The sequence below is a fragment of the Nyctereutes procyonoides genome, unplaced genomic scaffold (assembly GCF_905146905.1).
Source record: "Nyctereutes procyonoides isolate TBG_1078 unplaced genomic scaffold, NYPRO_anot_genome, whole genome shotgun sequence".
NCBI classification, from domain to species: domain Eukaryota; kingdom Metazoa; phylum Chordata; class Mammalia; order Carnivora; family Canidae; genus Nyctereutes; species Nyctereutes procyonoides.
In genome coordinates, this window is record NW_026575021.1 from 19,018,655 (window position 1) to 19,035,170 (window position 16,516).

Sequence of the window (16,516 nt, forward strand, 5' to 3'; positions counted from 1 at the left end):
TCGCTGCCGTGTCCGTTCCGCGCGGGAGGCTCACGGGGCCACGAGCCACCCGATACGCTCTGCTCTCCTCTCGCGGCCATCGCCGCGGACCCTTCGGCCCAGGATCCCGCCTCCCGCTGCCCCACCCGAAGCTCCCTTACCCCTGGGCGCGGGCCCCGGAGAGCGGAAACGGCGGGCGGCAGGCGCATGCGTCGCTGCCACGTGTCCCGGCCGAGCGGCTCACGAGCCGGCGTCGACGCCGTGTCGCTTCCCGCACCCCGGAGCCTACCCGGTGCTTCTGTCCGTCTCGGCGGCCGGAACCGCTGCGGAGGAGCCCGCGGCGCGCACCCACCGGCCCGAGCCAGCCTGTCCGCGCTCAGCCTCGGTCACCCGGACAACGTCGCCGACCGCCCGACTCCTGCACACCTGATGCCCAGGCCGAGGGCGGGGCCTGCCGCTGCTGCGGGCCCCACGGACCCTCGGCCCGCTCGCTCCCTGATGACCGGCCTGCCCGCCCGGACAGCACGACGCTCTGCCCTGGGGGCGCCACTTGCAGCTCCCGCAGACCACGGGCCCTGGGGGGGGGGGGGAGGACACCTCCATGTGCTGACCCGGGGGACGGAGAACGCGGACCACAGTGAGGACACCTCCGTGTGTTGACCCGGGGGACGGAGGACGCCGACCACACCGGGGACACCCTGTATCAGCCCCGGGGACGGAGGACGCCCACCACAGCGGGGACACCCCGTGTGCCGACCTGGGGGACGGAGGTCCCCAACCTCAGCAGGGACATCCTGTATGCTGACCCCGGAGGATGGAGGACGCTGACCACAGTGAGGACGCCCCGTGTGCTGACCCGGGGACTGAGGACGCCGACCACAGTGGGGACACCTCTGTGTACTGACCCGGGACAGAGAACGCCGAGCACACTGAGGACCACCTCTCTGGGCTGAAGCACGGGGTGACTAGCGTACAGGGGCTGTAGGGACCCCTTGGCCCACCCCCCCTTCCTGGAGCTCCGCCCCCCGCCTTGCTTCCTCCAGGAGCCCTGCCCTTTTCCTCCGTCCTCCGGATCCCTGTCCCACCACCAGTGTGTATGCTCCTTCCTCTTTCCTCCCGGGGCCCCGCCCCCTTCCTCCCTCCTCCCGGAGCCTCGCCCCACCGCCAGCCTTCCTCCGGGGCCACGCCCCTTTCCTCCTTCCGCCCGCAGCCCCTCCCCTTTCCTCCCGTAGCCCTGCCCCCTTCTTCCTCCTCCTGGAGCCCCGCCTCCCCGCCAACCCCTGTCCTCCTTCCTCCCGGAGCCCCGCCCCCCGCCAATTCCTGTACGCCTTTCTCCCGGTGTCCTGCCCTCCTGCCTATCTCTATCCTTTTTCCTCCCGAAGTCCCGCCTCACCGCCAATCCCTGTCCTCCTTCCTCCTAGGGCCCCGCCCCAACGCCGGTCTTCCTCCCGAGTCTCGCCCCACCGCCAATCCCTGTCTTCCTTCTTCCCGGAGCCCGGCCCCCGGCCAATCCCTGTCGTCCTTCCTCCGGAGCCCCGCTCCCGCCTGTTCCTGTTCTTCCTCCTGGCCCCCAGCCAGTCCCTGTCCTGCTTCCTCCCGGAAGCCCGGCCCCCCGCCAATCCCGGTGCTCCTTCCTCCGGAGCCCCGCCGCACTGCCCATCCCGGGGCCCTAAACCCGCGCGCCCACCGCTGCGTCTCGCGAGCACTTGGCGGCCAGTGGTACAGTCCGTCCCCCCCGCGCGCCCCGGACGGTGGGCCCTTCCGGTCGTAGAAAAGCATTGTGGGAACGGCGCGCGGCCCTTCCTGTCTCTGGGCCCGGGGTGGCGGGCGTGTTGCGCCCGGAGGCTCCGGCTCCGCGAGTCCCGGGCCCGCAGGAGGCCCCGGGGGGGGGGGGGGGGGAGGGGGGAGGGGGAGGGCGGGTCGGGCGCGCACGGGCAGGAGCGCCGCGGAGCGTGGGGCGCCGCAGGTGAGTGCGCGGCCGTCCCGCGCGGGGTTCCGCCCGCGGCCTTTGTGTTGCCCGTTCACCTTCGGAAACTGGTGAACGCGGTGTCAGAAAAGGCGTAAAGCAAGCCCCTGGCGGCGCTTCCTGCCCGGACCGCGGGTCTGGGGCGCGCGCCGCCCGGTCACAGTTCGCGCCCACGTGGCCCGCGTCTTCGTGGTCGGGTCGCGCGTCCCTGCGTTGGTGCCGCGCCTGCGGCCTGACGGGCGGCGTGGGAGGCGGACACGCGCCCTTCCGCTGACCTTTACCTTTTGCGTTCCAGGGAGTCGGCGGAGAGGAGAGGTGGGGCGAGCTGACGCCGCGGCCCCGACCAGCGCACCGCACCGCACCGCACGCGGCCTGCGAATAAACGTGTCCTCGCGCCGCTCGGCTTCGTGGCTGCCTGACCACCGGCAAAGAGCATTTTCACCAAAACCCCGAAGGGAAACCGGGTGTGTGTGTCCGTCCCCCCCGCCCCCCGCGACTTCCGCGCGGCTGGAGCCCGTAGGGAAGGCCGCGAGGCCCGGGAGACACGGGGTCGGCGCGGGTCACGGTCGCTGCGTCCGGAGTGTCCCGGGGGGTAGGCCGCGGGCCCTCGGCACTCGCTTTGCAGGAGCGAGTAGCCCGAGAGCGTTCAAAGGATTTATTGAGTTTTCCAGTAACATACTAGGAAGTGGGAACGCGCGGGTGAGCAAAACCGGCCTGCCTTCGGGAGGAGCGGCCGGAATGGCGTCACGGACAGACTCCCCTCGTGGCACCGGCCCCTGCAGTTGACCGAGGACGACCCCTGAGCAAGCGCGTGAGCCCGACGGCGCCAGTCCCCTTGGCAGGGCAGCCGGCCCGTGACCGCCGTCGTTTCGCCCCTACGCGCCCCGGAGGAGCCCGGAGGATGGCTGTTGGGGGCCCGCGGCGCTCCGAGCCTGGACGGGGAGGGGAGGGGCCCGCCCTCCGGAGATGGCTGACCGAGGGGAAGTCAGGACATGGTTGCAGTGGGCCCGCCGGGAGGCAGGAGGCCGGCGGCCGGCCCCTTGGACCAGGGCGGTGACGCCGGGAGAGGAGGCTCGGGGGGCAAAGCTCGCCCGGACTGTAACGGGGTCAGGGACTGGTGTGTGGTCGTGCGTGGTCACAGCCACGGGTCCTGAGTCCAGCCGGAGCAGCATTTTAAAGCAGGGGAATTAGGATTGCCTTTGGGAGATCCACGTGGGGCTGTGGCACAAGGGAGATGCACCCAGAGGGACCGGACTGGGAGCCCGGCTGGCGAGGTAGGTGGTCAGAACCATAGGAACCATGAGAGCCCACAGGTCAGATGTCGCAAAGCAGCCCCAAAGTCCCCGCTGGGGTGTGGGGACAAGGTAGTTCAGCAGGGGCTGTGCTGGAGCAGTGGGGGTCCAAGCCTAGACACTTCAGGGAGCGGGACAGCTGGCGAGGGATCTGTGGCCTGAGAGTTGGCTTCTTTAGGTGGGAGAGTGGGCTCCAAAGCACAGGTGCAGGGACGGGAGGAGAGGGTTTCCTGTTGGGGTAGCCGGAGGTGGGGGGGGGGGGGACGGACGGACGACGGACGTCCTGCAGGATGACTCCTACTCCCTGGGACAGCCCCTTCCCAAGGAACTAGTCTGGGGGTCCCGGGGCGGAGAACCACTTGTGACCGGGGCTAGGTCTGAGCTCAGGTCAACTGATCCACACATTCTCTTCTGAAAACACAAGGACACTGGAAATTAAAAGCAACACTCAAAGCTTTATACATTTGCAAATAACCGGTGGGGCTCCACGCCACACACAGTATCACGAGAACAGTTATCTGGCCGAGGCCTCTGCAGCCCAAAGGGGATGTCGGTACATCCGCGCACAGGCCAAGACCCACCTACAGTTCACAGGTGGTGCGTCCTGTAGCACCAGCCGCACACCAGTGTCCAGAGCTTCAACCGAGGCCTCTGCCCTCGCTGGTGGCCGCAAGGTGCTGGTGGTTTCCAGGAAGAACAGGGCATCCAGTGAAGGAGCTCCCAAGCCTGTCCGAGTTCCCCAGTAAAGGCTTCCAGCACATACAGGCTGCTTGGACTTTAAAAGATGCAACAGGTTCAGTCTTTCTGATGAAACCTTGCAGGTCCAAGAGGATGTGGATCCTGGATTCATGGTTGGGAAGTAAGGCGGCCACCCCTCAGGGCCAGGCCCTTCCCCGGCATCAGGTCTCCGTCCTGAGGCAGGAAGCTTGGACAGTTTTCACAGTCTTGGCTGTGTGCTTTCCAGCCAGGTTGCTCGTAGGGGTCTGAGATTTCCCCTCCATCAGGCTGTCCTTAGATCCGTTCCTTGCCTAGAAGGAAATAGAGGGTTCAGAGGGGAAAAACAGCAAAAACCAACTTTATTAATACATTTCAGAAATCAAGCTTTTCTTACACTTAAGACCTCAGACCACAAAATAGTTCAGCTTCACAGTCAAAAGCTGTTCAACAAATGCTCTAGTTACAACAACGTGAAGGTGGTTTAAATCTTTCCAGGTGGAACCTGGTAACGTAATAGTGCAGGGGAACCGGTTGTGTGTTGTACCAGGTGGGTGTCAGTTCTCTGGTTCCTCCTAAACTAAGCTCCAAGGCGGAATCCAGGGCATTCTAGGGCGTGATGTCTAGATAATCAGAGAAGAGCCCTGCAGGGAGCCAGTGGGGAGGGGACCAGCAACGTGGCAGGTGTCCCGCCCCCCCCCCCCCCCCCCCCCGACCAGCACCAGCTGTGCGTCAGTGCACAGCACCTGTCCTTTGCCAGCGGATCTCCAAGAAGTACAGGGAATCCGGAGCCCAGTCGCGCGGCTTCTACAGTCGCTGCGAGAGGCGAGGCATGGACAGGCCGCGCCACCACCACAACTCGGGCACCGCGGCAGGAAGAAGAAATGGGATTTTCCTGCTTCCCTGTGGAGATCTTTCTCCACGGGGCAACTGGAGTGGGGTTTCCCTTTGGCACAGAGTAAAAATCCACACTCTGGTGTCTAAAGCCTGGCTCCTGCCCACCCCGCTCAGGCCACAGTGGTCTTCAGCCCAAACTCCCTTTACACAGGGCTCTGTCTCACGATCCCCCCCGCCCCGGGGTGGCTCCCACTGCAAGGTCAGTTTTCCACCACGGTCTCTAGGGGAGGTCACCTGCTGACCTGACGCGCCCTTCGTTTCTCTGTAATGCCTACCGAATACTTAGACTTTGCTGGTGCACTTCTGTGTTCCGTGTCTAGGCCAGGAGTCCGCAAACCCTCTACTGAGAAGGGCCAGACTGGGCTACATCTGCTCGTTGTTCCCTGTTCCCCCCTCGGCCCTGGTCCCTTATTAAAAACCACCCTTTAAAAATGTCAAAGCCAGGGCAGCCCCAGTGGTGCGGCAGTTTGGTGCTGCCTGCAGCCCGGGGTGTGATCCTGGAGACACGGGATCGAGTCCCATGTCGGGCTCCCTGCATGGAGCCTGCTTCTCTCTCTGCATAAATCTTTTAAAAAAAAAAAACGTCAAAGCCATTATTAGCTCCTGGGCTGTACAAAAAGACTGCACTTAGCCTGTAGACCAGTTGGCAGACTACGCCCCATCATCCCAGCTGTGCGCGGGATGTCTGTGGCATTCAGTCAGGTGACCGAGCAGCTCAAGCAGAGAGCCACTGATGGAGGTGCCTGGGCTCCGCTCTTGTATTCAGCAAAGTGAGAGTTAGTCTATGAATGTGCATAAGTGTCTTAAGATTCTTAAGTGTCGGTGATGACGGAGTCCAGAGTAGTTGGAAAAGCAAAACTACAATAAAATAAAATCCTTATTAGTATTGAATCCAAAGTTCTAAGACAAAAAGTCCTGAAAAATCCTCACAGTAAGCCTAAACAGGTTATTTACCTTCACTGCACAAAAACTGAAGCTTAGAAGTTAGACATTTTGTCCACAGTCCTACAAGTCAGACAAGGAGACAAATGCCAGTCCCTCTGAATGCAAACCGTAAACCACTGACCCTGAATATAAATTCTTAAAAGATTATCGACTTGAATGAATGATTTGGACAACCTGTTAGCTGTCCCAGACTAATCTAAAGTGAGGCAGACTAGTGGAGGAGATGACCGAGCACCCAGATATCCACCTGGACGGAGGCATCCGTCCACCGTGGCGGGGAGTGCTGGCTCCATACAGCTAAGTCCTGAGCTCTTCCAAGGAACGAGACTCCGCTGAAGACGGCCTCCACCTGGCACCCTTTCTCCAGGGACTTGGTACGTGGGGAGTGTGATTATGCAAAGGCCCAGCAGCATTGTGTCCAGGTGGGGGCCCTGGATGGGCCGTGTCAGCGCTAGAGCTCCTTGTGCCACACACCTCAACCCTGGCCTTTCGCTTCCCAAGTGTTGATCCTAGGAGCTTTCCAACAGACTTCCTCCAGGCGGACCTCCATCTCTGCATCTCTTCCCAGGGAACCTAGCAAATTAGCATCGGCTTTCTGTCCCTGCTCAGTCAATGACAAAACAAATCAGGAGAAACAACGGGTAGCGTACGACGAGTATGGCGGAGTCGGTTTTCTTAGGTTGTCCATAAACCTCTTTCTTAGGTTGTCCATAAACCCCCTGAGTTTACATAGAAAACTATGTATGTGCTTACATGCATTTTTACGGGAGAGAAACAGTTGTACGTGCTTAAAATGTACTTCTCATAAAATTACAGGCTCTCAGGGCAGCCCAGGTGGCGCAGCAGTTGAGCGCCGCCTTCAGCTCGGAGCCTGATCCTGGAGACACGGGATCGAGTCCCACATCAGGCTCCCTGCATGGAGCCTGCTTCTCCCTCTGCCTGTGTCTCTACCTGCCCCCCCCCCCGTCATGAATAAATAAACTTTAAAAAAGAATTACCGGCTCTCACTGGAGTCTGAGATTCATTGCCCTACGTCCCCAAGAACTTTCAGAAAAGTGCTTCTGAAAAATTGTCATCGGTACAAACACCTTAAAACATTTGACCAACCTGATGAACCGTGGAACCACCGGAACCCTGAGCGTCTGAAGAACGGGTCACAGGAAGTGGGGGTACCAGTTCGGTTTTTGAACTGCAGAGAATTTGTTTCAGAATTAATGATTAGATAGAATTAATGAATCCCGAGCAGAGCTGGAAGGTGGTGACGGGACAGCACGTTCTACACCCCTTCGTATCCCTTCCAGGGCCGGCCACCATGGTTTACTGAGGGGGCGGGCCGAGCTTTTGGATTAAGTTGAGCAGGTCAAGTAACTTGCCCCAAATCACAGCAAATAAACAGAAGAACCAAGAACAAATAGGTGTGGTTCCCTTGTGCTTTTGTTACTGTGACATGTTTAAATGGTTTTTGTTTGTTTCCACAGAAGCATTTTCTTGGCCATTTATCCTTTTTCTATAAAACCATGGAGCTATAAATAGCCATGCTCTACATTTTACAAACAAAAAAAAAATACACAAAACCTGGCCTCTACCTCTCTGCTGGGTTAGCCTGTCTTGCAACCTATTGATATTTACTAAAATTTTGAGCCTTAATTCAGAGTTCAATGATTCATATTCCTACCCAACAATACCAAGTACCTGATGCAAAGTTACTTCAATAATACATTCATTTATAATATGCCACCTATTGTGACTATATGGTGAGATATGGCCACTTTCCTCAACAGGAAGACTAAACACAAAGAAATCACTGCATATCTGCTGTAGTAACAGAAAATGTTATCAGCTCAAAAAGAAACATATGCCGCTTCTCTCAAAGAAGGATGCATTATTTGTAACAGAATAGTTCATATATATATATATATATATATATATTTTTTTTTTTTTTTTTCTAGAAGTTGCAGTGCACACCGTGGAGGTGCCATGATTTAGCCTAAGTATGGTCTAGATCTGTGCCATCCAACATGGTAGCCACTAGCCACACGGGGCTATTTAAACTTAATTCAAATTGATAATACTAAATTTTCAGTTTCTCAGTCACACTCGCCACCTTTCAAATAACAGCTGCAGACACAGAACATTTCCATCATTGCGGAAAGTCCCATGATGCTGTGCTGCTCTGGAGCTGGAGCCATGCAGGTGATGACATACGCAAGTTTGCCCACTTACTTCATCTCCGAGAGGACAGACCGCTCTCCATCTGAACACTGGGACCGGCGATACTGGCGGTAGCTTCGAGGAGAATGGGAATGCCTGATGCGGACTGGATCGCCTTGAGTCCTGAACAAGCAACCAGAAATGTGAAAACAGGCCATGCGTCAGAACAGGGTAATTTGGAATTTTCACTTCATATGGAAACCACAAAGGAATAAGACCTTGAGAGTTTAAAAAGAATTTGATCCCTCTGCATTTGGAAAGCCTAAGTGACTTAAATTTCCCAAGCTAACAGTAGAAAGCTGCTCCTTTGACCACACTTGAAAGTGAAACTTGAGTATTTGTACGTGTGTGTGTGTTTCAATGAAAAAAAAATTGTAATGAAACTTCCCTACAGTTGGAATTTTTTCCAATACCTACAATGGAAGAAAAAAAACCTACAATGGAAGAAGAAAAAAAACCTACAATGCAGACAAATGGCATTCCTACCATAAAGGTTGGTCCTTGTCCTAACTGTTATTAAGAATTCAATGTCTGGCCTAAAGACAAGGAGGTAGGAGGGGGAGCCGGGGAGGGTGCATACACCTGCCATTTGACCAGAGCAGGAGGCCAGTACAGTCACGGCAGGACATAAAGCAATGAAGTAGCATCCCACCATTGCTCAGCCAGCGGGTCATCGTATGCCTCACCCTACACTGCCTGGGAGACCTGTCAGGCTTCCAGGAAGCATGTCCAGTGTGCTCGATCTAAAACTGGGCCCATCCGATGGGATTTGTGGCCAGCGTGATTCTCCAGGCATTATAGTGATGAGTAAGAAGGAACACTGTTCCCAATCAAGGACTGCCTCAAGAAATCTTTCCTTTTTAATTTTTTTAAATTTTTTTTAATTTTTTTTTAAATTTTTTATTTATTTATGATAGTCACACACACACACACACACACACACACACACACAGAGGCAGAGACATAGGCAGAGGGAGAAACAGGCTCCATGCACCGGGAGCCTGACGTGGGATTCGATCCCGGGTCTCCAGGATCGCGCCCTGGGCCAAATGCAGGCGCCAAACCGCTGCGCCACCCAGGGTTCCCCTCCTTTTTTAATTTTAAAACGGACATTGATCATCAACAGCCCCTCTGGAGCTACCCCACAAACAGGCAGCTGATGGGGGGGGGTGCGACAGGGGCTGTAGTACAGAACAACAATCAGCTGTAATACCCCCTTTCCTCCCTAGAGTTCTAATTTTAGTTAAAATGCAAAGGCGTATTACAGCACTGCACAGAACACCACTGACGAGTCAGAATGGATCATTCACTTATCAGTATTGATAAAACTCCTGTGGAAAGATTTTCAAAGACATACGCACTCTACTTTAGTATACGGAATCTCTTTTAGTTGTTCTTCAGACAATCCAGAAGGGTCCACGAGTTCCTTTCTAGAAGGAAATGAGCAAGAAAATTAAGGTTATGATACTGACACGAATACTAGTAACTTTCATAATAGGCAGATGAGTTTTCCCTTCCTAATCTTGTCCCAAAACACATTAGTAAAACTAACAGAAACATAAGCCAGGAACAAAGACTTAAAAAACTAGAATGTCTTCAAGGAAAAATGGGGGGAAACCTTTTTTGTAGCTCTTCTACCTTTTTCCCAGTTTTCCTATATTTAGAATGTAGATGCCTCTCCACCCATCGCCTCCCTACAAGAGATCTGCTTCTCTCCCCCGTGGTAGGCATATTTTTTCCTTCTGAATCTCTTTTCCTTGGTATTTATTTGTACACTGTTGGCGTGTCTGAAGCCCATGAGGCTAACTGGTCCAGGAGAGGAGGCCTTGGAGCTACCGATGGGGGCCGCCGGCATGGAAGGCACCAGCAGAGTGCGGGATCCCTACGGTGACGGCAGTGAAGAGTACGTGACGGGCCTCAGCCACAGGCTGCCCTCCACGCCATGACACTACCCAGGTCATAAAACAATAATAACAAGAGAACGACAGTACTTACTGAATGTGCTTCCATAACTCTTCTTTCGCCTGGATATCGGGGCTCCTCCTATAAACAGAAAAGCACGACTCGTGTCTGCAAACATGCTTCATCTAACGACCTCACAGCTAACGCTAGCAGAGCAACACGAAGAGTCTGCCGATGGTGACGGTGTCAGCTGGGACCAGCCAGGGCAGGACGGGGCGGGGAGGGCCAATGTGGGATAGAACACGGTGCCGCATCATTCGTCTGCTAGCTCCGCTTTAGGACAGTCACAGGAACACCAGCCAGGGCTTTAGTGGATGAGAGTCCCGAACTTTGGGAGCACCCATACCTCTGGGGTGAGGTGACGATGGTTCAGGGCCTGTTCCTGCTCCTTCGGGCTATCTCTAAGGAAAGGCAAAGAACTCCTCCTGATTCTACTCATGTAGAAAGATTCCCAACATGATCTGGGGTTCCCCAGAAGCAGCAGCGACCACAGGGAAAGGACATGGGCCGGCCAGGCCTGCCAACGGTGCCCCGGACCCACCTTTCCTCCTACCACTGACGTCGGGTTTCTGGGCCAAGGCGAGGCCCCAGGAACGCCGGCACCTGTGCGTGGCTCATATGGTCACCCTCGGTGTTTCTCCATCTCCCTATGTGCCCCACCAGTCTCTTCTCCAAAAACCACTTGAGTGGAAATTATAACCCTACTTTTAAGGCCCTTGGAGGAGAAGTCTGAAGTCAGCACGCATGCGTCACCCTCCTCGTAAGAGCAACAAATACTAGAAATCCATGGTCACTGCCACTGTTTCTTTCCTACTGAGAAAACGATAAGCTTTTGTTCATCCTTTCAACAGAGCCAAGGCCCAAAGAAAGGACCCCAAACCCTAACAATTAAAAGGCCTGGAGGTTTGCAGAGCCACTGCTGTGCTCTGTCTGGTGGATTTTACCTTCATAATCTCTATCAGCATTTTGGGGCTCAGTACCACTTTCAACATACGATATTATCATTGATTTCATTTTTCTCGGTTACTGAGGCACCACTGAGGCATTCTGGTAGGGCTTCCTGAGCCCACAGAACACAATGAGCCAATTTTCTAGCAATTAAATAGACTAAGTGGGGTTTTGGGTTTTTCCCCCCTTTGTGGGGAAAAAAAATTGTAAAGGTCTTTTAATCAAGTCAAAAGGAATCAAAATACATAAGATAAGAGGAAAGAATGAAGCCTTGGTCCCAAACATATAAAACGTGCCATTGTTAAATGCTGATGTTCTAAAATAAAACTATATGCTTAAAAAATCTGTGTAAAAAATGCTTCTTTGGAAGGATTTTCTGTAAGGAACCTGCCTTTCCTCTATCTGGCTGGTGTGATCCTCCGGCCCATTAAAGACTCTGCCAGAGGAGGTGGTGCTGGCAAAGCACTAGGCTATCCAGCCCATTCCCAGACGCAAGATTCTGTTCTAACTCGGCAGCAGCATGGGACGCTCTCAGAAGGTCCCCAGTAATGGGAAGTGCGACATCTGAGCTCGGTGACAGAGCCATCCTACTGATAATCAATTTACCTCTGAAGGAGGCAACAGTGAGGCTGTCTGACTTGGGTCGGCTCCTCAGCCTCAGCGCCAGTGACATTCGGGTCATGTGTTCTTTGCTACGGAAACCGTCTGGGCGTCGCAGGATGACCAGCAGCACCTGTGTCTCCCCAAGGACACTACAGACCTCCCCAGCACGACACGCAAAAATGTGTCCCAACATCCCACGGCGGGGGCACCGGCCCAGACTAGAGGTGGCTGGTCAAAGGTTGACCGAGGAGCCGCGAGGCCAGGTTTCTGGAAAGATCCGTTATGTGGACATTATGCGGATAATGGGACAGGGCTGGAAAGAATGAGAGAAGGCAGGAACGAAATCTTAGAAGAAGGAAGGAAGGGACCCAGGGCACAGCTGATGAGTTACGACAAGTGGCATGAGTTTCAAAACCAGGTGCTTCGAGGAAGGAGAAAGAGAAAAGGAGGAAAAGCAGAGGGGCAAGTGGGACGTGCCTGCCCCCGCAGCCTCCAGACGGCGGCGGGAGGGGGTGAAGGTGAACAATACACAGAAAACCTGGTTAATGCTGGATATTTCCCAGTGTTGGAATTGCAGGGAATTTTATTTTATTTTTTTATTATTGGATTATTTATTTATTTATTTATTCATAAGAGACACACAGAGAGAGGCAGAGGGAGAGGCAGGCTCCATGCAGGGAGCCCGACGTGGGACTCGATCCTGGGTCTCCAGGATCAGTCCCTGGGCTGAAGGCAGCACTAAACTGCTGAGCCACCCCGGCTGCCCGGAATTTTACCTTATTTATATGTAACCTATCTTTTCTGATTTATTTTTAGCCAAGGGAATTTCTAACTTTAGTTACCAGGGAAAAAAAATAACATACATGTATTTTCATGATTTAAAAAATTACCATTGTTGCAATTCCAGAGGCAATGCCTTACATTCCCATCTTGTAAGAATTAGCAGAAATGTTTTCTTAACCCAAATGGGAACATGAGTCCTTCCAGCCACAAATACTGACTCTAAAAGATTCAGAAATTTAGTCTATATGTTTAAGTTCTATAGTATCTGTAGCAGTCATATATTCAAGTTAACTGAGTTCTGAAATGGCCACAAGTTTCAAGCTACTTTAGGGCAGGGAGAAGTTCCAAAGCTAAAGAAACAAATAGAAAAATCTAATTTCCTCCAATTCTTAGACCACCTGTGATTTGACAGATGTAAAGACAGGCAACATACTAATGAGGAATGTATTATTTTTATGCTTACATCTGCACACATTCAATCATTAATTTAGGATGGATTCATGAGCTGCAGCTCATCATTTTGTGGATTTAGAAAGCTGTGGGATTTTTGACAACCATTTTTCTTAATTACACAGATGTTTTACTTGAACTCTCCAAATAAATTCCTAAGGAAATGGAACATATATAAAAAATACACATGAAGTCCAATATTAGTCCAGTATTATCTCAAAAGCAAAACATCTCTCATCCATGCCTTATACCAATGGTCCAATTTAAATAATTCATTTTTCAGAAAAATTTGTTTGATGAGATATCATTTAGAATCAGCCTCTTCCTTTCTTCCAAAACCCTAAAATAAGAACACTACTTTGTAAAGCTACAAAGGGTTTATTTTTTTAAAAGATGTATTTATTTTAGAGAGAGAGAAAGAGAGAGAGACCATGGACAAGTGTGGGGGTGGGCAGGGGAGCGAGTCTTCCAAGCACAGCCCCTGCTGAGCAGGGAGCCAATGAGGAGCTGGGGCCCACGAGGTCACGACACCTGACCCACGAGCCACCCAGACCTTCGAGATGTCCCAAGCCCCTCAGCATCCGCCTTCCAGTTATATTAACTAGGGGACACTGCATGCGATGCTCGAGGGTACAATACACCACGTTATGGGAAAAATAAACATGGTAGCATTTGAGTTATTATTTTTGTGATCTTACTACTAAATACTGCTGTAAAAGGAAAATTAGAGTTGAAAATATGTCACTAAGAAATCTCTACGCTTACGAAACATCTTTATTTTAAACCTTAAGCCCTTAACAAACATCTCCGTCATTCCCCGTCAGTCCTGAGCAGACTGGTTCGCAGCGAGCCCAACCTGCCCCTTCTCCCCATGTCCCTGCATCAGAGGCAGGGACATGCGGGGAAGCCACGGGCCAGCCACCCAGAGGTCCCCTGCCAAAGTGCCCTGCTACCTCAGGAGGCACAGGACTCTGCGCCCCAGAACCCACGTCCCCCCACTTGCATCGTGCTGGCAGTTTTCTTTTTCTTTCTTTTTTCTTAAGATGTTATTTATCTATTCATGAGACAGAGAGAGAGGCGGAGACCCAGGCAGAGGGGGAAGCAGGGACCCTGCGGGGACCCCGACGTGGGACTGGATCCCAGGACCCTGGGGTCACACCCTGGGCCCAAGGCAGATGCTCAACCCCTGACCCCCGGTGGCCCGTTGGCATCACTTTCCTGTAAACACAGTGAGACCATGTTGCCAGCAGAGGGCGCCCGCGCCCGCTCACCCCAAGCTGAACCTGCAAGAACTATGGTTTCCGCATCCAGGCGGCTTCCAAACACCCCAATGAGTAAAGGTCCACTGACAGAAAAGCAGAGCCTCATGAATGTTTTCTGATGCTACATAAACCAGACGTCATGGCAACGCAGCTGCAAAATGTACTGGAAGGAACCGTACTTCTCAAGACTGTAGATGAGATCCAACCCTATTTTACTTCAATGGGTTCTTAGGAGAGAGAGGTTTTTGTATTGTATACTATTGTACGCCTCTGGTATTTATAATAAACACAATTTTCTAGCTTTTCATTGCAAATTTAAAAAATCAAAGAACAAATACAATGAATGAAACATGCGTGAATGACGTACCGCAGCATTCTCCCCCCCCCCCCCCCGCAGGTATACCGCTCCGAGGACGGTTATGCACACCGCAGCAGGAATTCAAGAATATGGGAGTAACTGAGAGAGAACTGCTTTACTGTCTATTGGAAACGCCAAATGCAAGCATATGTGAGGAACAATTTTACTTTCTCAGATGCTGCTCTAGGCACGACTCCCATTTTTTTAAAAAGCAGTAGTGGTTCCTCAATTTGCACAGAACCAAACCCCAGTCTTCATGTGAGTTGGCCTCACCCTACTCTCTTCACAGCTTCCCTCCTCATCTCAAGGGGGAAAACAAATCAATACCTTACAGTGTTTCTAGGGATTAAGCATGATCTGGAGAACTTATAGTAACTGTAGTTGCAAGTATGATGTCACAGGTACCTGAATTCAGACCCGAGTTTTCAGCAAAACTCTTATCAGAAAGGTATTATCTATCCGTAGAGATGGCGCTGGAGTTCACGGGGATTTAGCAGCCAACTACCACGAGAGCCCAGAACGCCAACAACGGTCCAACAGCACCTCGCAGATGACTTCCTTGTCAACAAACTTCAGGTTTTTAATACCATTGCTCAAATAAAGGAGAGCCCAGCTTGTCCAATACTGTCATCCTGCAGTGTTCACAGCTTTATCTAGTTGCCTACTTGACATTTCCATTCGATTGCCCACCTGGTTTCTTGAATCTAATAGAACAAAAATCTCGACACTCTCTCCCCTCACATCTCCAGCTCATGTCCCCCGACCGCACTGTGACCTCATGCCTGCCCACTCCACTCATCAGCCTCAAAGTGCAGATTCATTCAAAAGACATCCAGTGGCCAAATCCATCACCACTGCTTTCACAATGTGTCTTCATCCACTTCTCGCCATTTCTACCTGCCACCATCTTCTGAGCTAAAGCCGCCTCTCACTCTAGCCCATCACAGAAGTCTTCCAATTGCTCTTCCTGTTAGGAACATCTTCTTTGTCAATCTGCTTTTTTCCAAGGACGCAGAGCAACTTCTGAATGAACCACTCTTCAAACAGACGTCACTTGTAACTCTTCACTTGTAACTCTTATAACTGCACTTTGGCCCTATCAGCTATATAGTTAGTCAACCAAGTTCCGTTACACAGTCACCTCAAATATTTGCTAAACCTCCTTATGGTTTGCTTTAAAACTAAATTCCAGGAAGATACACATCAAACTCCTCATGGGGTTCTCTAATACAATTGTATTTTTCTGAGATAAACCTCTATCCGATCTTATATTTTTATCATGTAGATAAAATTAAAAATAAAGGTAAGTAAGATTTTAAGTTTAAAGTGCCATTATTTTCTGATGTCAGCTGATTTAATAAAAGCAATACCCAATTTAAAGATATTTCTCTACGGGGGCATCTGGGTGGCTTAGTTGGTTAAGCCTGATCTCATCAAGCTCAGGTCTGGAGTTTGAAATTATTTCTCCACCTCAAAAAGAGTATTCCTGAACTTCTGCTTCGGGCCACAACTCAGGAACTGGTATCAGAAGAACCCTTTCTCAAGAATTATAAAGTAAAACAAAATATAACAAAGTAACTGTTTTGTATTGGGCAGCAGACACCATAAGCCTGTGATATGAGAGACAAGGGAAGCACAAGGCAAGACCCCCAATGCTTCAGTCTGCGCATGGGAGCTCCTTCCCAGTGTGGTAATGGGGAAGTGAAACTCAAGAGGCCAGGGAGGCAGAGATCAGAATGTGAGGCTATTGATAAGGATGGAATTCACAGTGCAAAACAAAATAAAAAAGGGGGGCTCCAGAAGTCTGTATGGGGTTTTCCTTAAGGTTGGTCGAGTATGTGCCCTGCACTTCGTCTCTACATAAACAGAGTAAGACTAGGTGAGGTCTAACAGAGGGCAGCTGTTGCAAGGCTTAGGGCTGGAGACACTCCCCAGGGTGTCCAGCGTATGCACACAGAGTGGTAGGGAACAGTGTTCTGACGCTGTGGAAAAGCCATGCTGAGCACTGTGTGCCTTCAGTCAAGACTCCACGAAGGCGGGACGCCTGGGGGGCTTGAGGTGGAGAGCCTGCCTTCCGCCCAGGGCGTGACCCCAGGTCCCAGGATCGGGTCCCAGGATCGAGTCCCATATCGGGCTCCCTGAATGG

The 16,516-nt window shown here is 52.3% G+C and overlaps 2 protein-coding genes and 1 non-coding gene across 4 annotated transcripts in view; 2 read left to right on the forward strand and 1 right to left on the reverse strand.

Annotated features, from left to right (window-relative positions):
- Positions 1–793: 793 nt before the first annotated feature.
- LOC129519521 (uncharacterized) lies at positions 794–3,523 on the forward strand. The gene is made up of 3 exons (XM_055340088.1): positions 794–860; positions 1,401–1,730; positions 2,241–3,523. The coding sequence occupies exons 1-3, from the start codon at positions 794–796 to the stop codon at positions 2,729–2,731; spliced, it is 888 nt and encodes a 295-aa protein (XP_055196063.1). The 3' UTR covers positions 2,732–3,523.
- On the forward strand, positions 1,983–2,110 carry LOC129520818 (small nucleolar RNA SNORA13). The gene has a single exon (XR_008666679.1). It is a non-coding gene; the product is annotated as a small nucleolar RNA SNORA13 (small nucleolar RNA).
- A 149-nt stretch (positions 3,524–3,672) lies between the features above and the next one.
- Positions 3,673–16,516, reverse strand: part of EPB41L4A (erythrocyte membrane protein band 4.1 like 4A) — a 180,668-nt gene continuing 167,824 nt past the window's right edge. For both annotated transcript variants that reach the window (XM_055339443.1, XM_055339434.1), the window contains 5 exons: positions 10,000–10,047; positions 9,366–9,434; positions 8,017–8,127; positions 6,901–6,982; positions 3,673–4,265 (listed from right to left, as the gene is read on the reverse strand). In XM_055339443.1, coding sequence (XP_055195418.1) covers positions 4,137–4,265; positions 6,901–6,982; positions 8,017–8,127; positions 9,366–9,434; positions 10,000–10,047 — 439 coding nt within the window. In that variant the 3' untranslated portion in view covers positions 3,673–4,136. The remainder of the gene's footprint in view (positions 4,266–6,900; positions 6,983–8,016; positions 8,128–9,365; positions 9,435–9,999; positions 10,048–16,516) is intronic.